The 5,549-nt window shown below is 49.1% G+C and overlaps 1 protein-coding gene across 1 annotated transcript in view; it reads right to left on the bottom strand.

The window, feature by feature from the left end:
* VAT1L (vesicle amine transport 1 like) overlaps positions 1-3,041 on the bottom strand; it is a 51,645-nt gene extending 48,604 nt beyond the window's left edge. Inside the window, exon 1 of the mRNA XM_077931727.1 lies at positions 2,599-3,041. Coding sequence (XP_077787853.1) covers positions 2,599-2,822 — 224 coding nt within the window. The 5' untranslated portion in view covers positions 2,823-3,041. The remainder of the gene's footprint in view (positions 1-2,598) is intronic.
* Between the last annotated feature and the right edge of the window lie 2,508 nt (positions 3,042-5,549).

Raw genomic sequence — 5,549 nt, 5'->3', positions numbered from 1 at the left:
ATGGGTGGGAAAGAAGCAGCTGCCTTGCATGCAGAAGGTCAGGGGTTAAATCCCTGGCATCTCCAGGTAGGGCTGGGAATGGCCTCTTGTTTGAAACCTTAAGGAGCCACTGCCAGTCACTGCAGGCAATTCTGAGCTAGATGGACCAACTTGGTATAAAGCCATTTCCTATGTCCCTCCAGGACACAAAGGGGTATTAAGTGCCACGGTCTTGCTGTGTATAGTGTGTTTCTGTGTGCTCCTCTATTCTGACTTGCTGGCTCGAATTCCTAGCTCACCTCTGACAGCTGCTAATGACTTAGCCTTGAGAAAAGGGCAGTGTGCATGTAAGGACTGGCTTCAGAAAATGTGCATTTTCATGCAAAGTGCATGCTGTTCAGTCCCTGCTTCCTCCACCACAAGGTCATATAAAACTGTTATGGTGAATGCCTTTTTGCAGTTTAATGAACTGCAGACCAAATCAGATATACATCTAAGCACACCTGCACTTTACCTGCACTGTATAATGCTTGCCCTGGAATGCCTAAATTCATAGGCACAGTGAGGATCATCAGGCAAATCCCCATGGCTAATTGTATGATGTGTAAGGAAACCCCAGCCTCCCATCTCTTTCCAGGGAAAGCCAACTTGGTTGGGGGCAACTTAGGGACAAGTGGGAGCAGGAAAACAACTCAATAGCATAAAGGCCATCATGGAAGTCTAGTCCTCTTCCATGAGGGGGAAATGAGGGGGTAAACAACAAAATGGAGGCCTAGCTCTTAGTGAGGTGGCCAATATGTGTCTAGGCTGCATCATTTTCAGGTCACATCCACACCATAAATGGATGTCCTATTGATTTTGATGGCGTTGACTTCATCAAGTGAGCACACCTTAGATTGCAGCCTCAACTTATTTACAATACCTTCAAGTACCTAACTTTGTCCAAGAACAGGAGGGGCACTGACCTCCTGCCCCCCACCCCAGTTAGCTTGAATCTTACATCAAATTCATTCTAATATTTATTTCATTTTACATTTGTTTTATTACATTTGGACCACACCTTTCTTCCATCAAAGGGCCCAGTATAGCATCACATGTGGTTCCCAGGTCTGCCATTCAGGCAATAACCAGGTCTAAACCTGCTTAGCTTCAGCAAGATGCCAATAGCCTACAGCTAGTAACCACTAGAACGTATGGGTCCCCAGATGTTTCTAGAATGCAACTCCCATCATCCCTGACCATTGTCTAAGATGGCTCAGCATGATGGGAGTTGTAGAGCAATGACATTTCCAGTCCCTGGGGTGAAGAGCACTGGCCTAGAAGTTTGAATACCAATCTTTTACCATCAGCTTGCCCAAGCGTTGGACCAGCTCAGCACAGTTGCTAGATACACACAATGCAGGAAACTAGCAATAACAGCAAGCACTGAGTTGCTTCCCCATGAGAAAATGTGTTTGGATTAGCAGGCAGCAGAGAAATGTAGAGATGAGAAAAGACTCAGCTGGGGGAAAAGGGGATTCATTCAGAGCGAAGGCAATGCTGGGTCACAGTAACCAAATGCAATCAATGCATGGCTGACAGACAGAAAAAGAACTTCACACCATACAAGAAACCTAATAGGATGCTGAGGCGAGTAGTGTCTTGGAAACCAGCCAGTCTACTACTAAACTGCAGAGTCACAAACATGGGAGAAGAGGGAAGACTGACAGAAAAGAATCACAGAAGGCCAAAATGCTGTTTCCCAGCTCTTACCTCGTCCTCGTATCCATTTCAAAAGGCTGAAGCAATAGGAGCAGAAGGGCTCCCATTCAGCTGTACAGAATGAGGACCACCATAATGGAAAATTAAGGTGATCACCAGCACCATAATGATGGTAAATTAAGGTGGTTATCCTATGCACATTCTCCTGGAAGAAAGCCCCACTGAGCAGTTTTAGATCTGAGTAAATGCCTCAAAGGTTCGCCCTGTATGTAAACTGGCACTCTAATGCATTCTTACTTGGGAGTAAGACACACTGCACTTAAGCAGGACCTGCTTGTGGGTAAACATGCACAGGGTGGCACCCTTATACTTGACACCAAGCCCCCACTGTACTGCTGGGAAAATGTGCCTAGGACTGGCCTGTAACTTTGCAAAAGTGTCTTGGAGGGGTGAGCACACAAAGAACATTCCCATATCCCATCCATTCATTCCCAAGGGCAAGCAAGATCTCTCTCCTGTCCACCCTCAGGCTGATAGGCTACCAAGGCACTTTAAAAAATGCTCGCCCAGTGAAACACGGATGCTATCACTAAATGCAGAGAAGGGCTTCAGAATATGGATGGCAAGGAGTGGGGGAGGGGGCTGGATGGGGGTCAGAGGCAGAGCCTCTTCTTCTCATGCAGAAGGTCCCAGGTTCAGTGCCTGGCACCTCCATGTAAGACTGGGGGAAACTCTCTGCCTGGAACCTGGAGAGCCCCTGCCACTCAGTGTAGACGTTGCTGCTGAGCTTAGGGGTCTGACTCTGTATAAGGCAGTTTCCTGTGCTTCCTAGGAATATGCTTCTGGAGGGATGGGTGGGTGGGTGGGAAGGATGATGACGATGCTGATATAAGAGTAAGAATAAGAATAATACTGGACCAGGCTTTGACTCTGATCTTGAGTTCTCCTTCCTGAGGCTCCGGCATCACTTTTTTGGACACCCGCAGCTTGTTCAGTCCCCCGAAGGCAGAGAGCACCACGGCGCGCATCTCCTTCGCGTCCGCGCCTCTCGGGCTGCTGCTGCCGCCGCCGCCGCCTTCGGCTGCCTCCTTCTCGATCATCTGCTCCGTCTCCTCGGCTTTCTCGGCTCCTTCCTTGGCCATGGCGCTGCTCGGAGACGAGGAGGGGAAGGGGGAAGGAGGAAGGTGCGGACGGATGGACGGACGGAGGGAGAGATGCAGAAGAGCAAAAAGGCAGAGAGGGCGACCTTCCCTTCTCACTCCGGCAGCCTTTCCCTCTCCTGTTGAATGCGAGCGTGGGCTCTGCGTGAGTGTGTGTGAGCGCGCGCGCGTGTGCGCGCGGCGGGATGCTGAAAGATGTATGCAATGGCTGCAGCCGGCTGGAGGAGAGAGCTCGGTCCTACCGCTAGCCTGACCATTGCCAAGCGAGTAGAGGCGCCGCCGCCGTATAAATAAATGAACGCTGCAAATAAATTAATTAATTAACCTTCCCGCCGTCCTTGGAAATTTATTCCCCGCGAACGAGCGTGGAGGTGACGAATGGGCAGGTGTGTAAGCTTATCGGGGCAGGGAGTTGCTCTCTTTTTGTTGCCAAGCTGTAAAGGGCCTATTGCTTATGGCTTGCATTATATCATCACCATTTGCTTATTACTGGGTGGTACTCAATGATACCTGTTAAAGTTAATGCACACAGTCAACTTGGGTTCCTTGATTTCAGAGGGTCTCCCCTGATTAGGACTTACTTGGCGACAACCCATTATTACTATAGTTGGATTTTGGTGGATGCTGTTATTGCTATTGTTGTTAACAACTTCAGGTGCGTTTTGGCAGAGGTTTTCTCCCCCCCCTTTTTTTAAATGCTGCCCTTGTTTTTATTAATCTTATTATTATTATTACTACATATTTCTATACTTTGTGTGCTTTGATGTTTTGAGCTTTGGGGAAAGTAGCTGAAGTGTTTTCAAGACATGCCAATGAGAAGGAGAGACTCCTTAGCTCAGTGGGAGTGGACAGGCTTTAAATGCATAAAGTCCCCAAGAGCCTATTCAATCCTTAGTCTCTCCAGGTAGTGTTGGGGCACATTCTTGTCTGAAACCCTGAAGAACAGCTACCAGTCGGTGGTCAGTCTCGAGCAGGCTTCCGCAACCTCGGCCCTCTAGATGTTTTTGGCCTACAACTCCCATGATCCCTAGCTACGACCAGTGGTCAGGGATGATGGGAATTGTAGTCTCAAACATCTGGAGGGCCGAGGTTGAGGAAGCCTGGTCTTGAGGCCCATGGCCCGACTCAGCTTCCTGCTATGCCACATTTGCTAAGGCTTCCGTAACTTTTACAGCTATGCAGAAGACGGGATTTTAACAGATGCAGTTTCTCTTTGCTCTGAATGACAAGCTACTTCTGCTAAAAGTCGTCTGTAAATATGGAGAAAGTGGGGGTGGGTTTAAACAGAGGTTGGATAGGCTATCTGTCAGGGACTCATTAGCTGTGATGTCTGTATTTCAGGGGGTTGAACTAGATGACCTTCAGGGTCCCTTCCCACAAGACAAGTCTATGATTCTAGGTCAGAGATGAAGAGTCTCAGCTCTAGGAGGTCAAATGCAGCCCTCCGCAGCTCTCCAACTGCTCCTCGGGACTCTTCCCACACCAAACCTCTTATTGGCTCTGCTCCACACCCTCTTCCAGTTTTTCTTTCTTTCTTTATTTGTGACCAGGCTGGAATGTGTCCCTGAACTGTAATAATGCTTGCTTGGACAGAAAGAAAAATGTGTAGAAACTTCTGACCTTTGTCTAGCTAGACAGTGGCCTTCTGAGCGGTGGCAAGAGTCACATCCATTGTCCCACCCACCTCTATCATGTGGCTCATGGAAGTATCCCAACAAAGTACATGGCCTTCAAGCCGGAAAAAGGTTCTCCACCCCTTTACTAGGTTCTCTTAACCAAGCCACTCCCTCTGAGACTCCCCGCCTACAACATGTGAATGATAATAGTGACCTACAACAATATGATGGGCTGTCAGCAATCATATGAGGCTGCCTGAAGTATTAGACCTGGAACAGCTGCCCTGGTCTCTGGCCTGTTCGTGAAAGTTGTTAGATTTTAAGTGCCAGGGGGTGCTTTGGGTGGTGATCCCACACAGTGCTACACTGGGTAGAAGCTAGAGAGGCAGGTACTGGTGTGTATAGCCTACTGTACAGATGGTAGGTGCAGTGGTTAGAATGTAGGACTAAGACTTGGGAGACTAGTGTTCAAATCGCCACTCAGCCACAAAGCTCGCTGGGTGACCTTGGGCCAGTCACTCCCTCTCAGCCTAAGCTACCTCACAGGGTTGCTGAAATAGGGAGGAGAATTATGTATGCCACCTTGAGCTTCTTGAAGGAAAGGTAGGATATAAATGCAGTAGATAATTAAATAAAGGTAAAATTCACTTTCATTGTTTTGCTCACTTTTGTCTCTGGCCTTAAATACACTGGCATATGACCCCCCCCCCCCAATATTGTCCAGAAAGAAATGCAGCCATCTTCTGCTCTAGAATGTAGGAACTGAAGCAAAAGAGTTAAAAGTGGGGAAGTTGATTAATCTAGGCAGCAGCATAGCTAGCTGATTGGGTGCCTGGGGCAGCGCGCGCTCCCTGCAGCTGGGGGTGGGGTGAAGCCAAGGTAGGGCGCACTGCGTGGAGCCTCTCTGCAGCCTCCCCCTCAGCTGTAGGGCAGCTGAGGCAGTGGGCAGACGCAATCCCTGAGCTGCTCGAAAAAGCAGCATGGAGCTTGCAGGGAGTCCGCCCTCCCCTCCCCCTCAGGAGAGATGTGTGGCTCAGGCACGCTGCAGGCCCTGTGGCGTGACACCCAGTGCCCCCCACCTCACGTACCTATG

The sequence above is a fragment of the Podarcis muralis genome, chromosome 7, assembly GCF_964188315.1.
Source record: "Podarcis muralis chromosome 7, rPodMur119.hap1.1, whole genome shotgun sequence".
NCBI classification, from domain to species: Eukaryota; Metazoa; Chordata; class Lepidosauria; order Squamata; family Lacertidae; genus Podarcis; species Podarcis muralis.
Note: the sequence above shows the minus strand (reverse complement) of the source record. Positions and strands in the feature narration are given on the sequence as shown.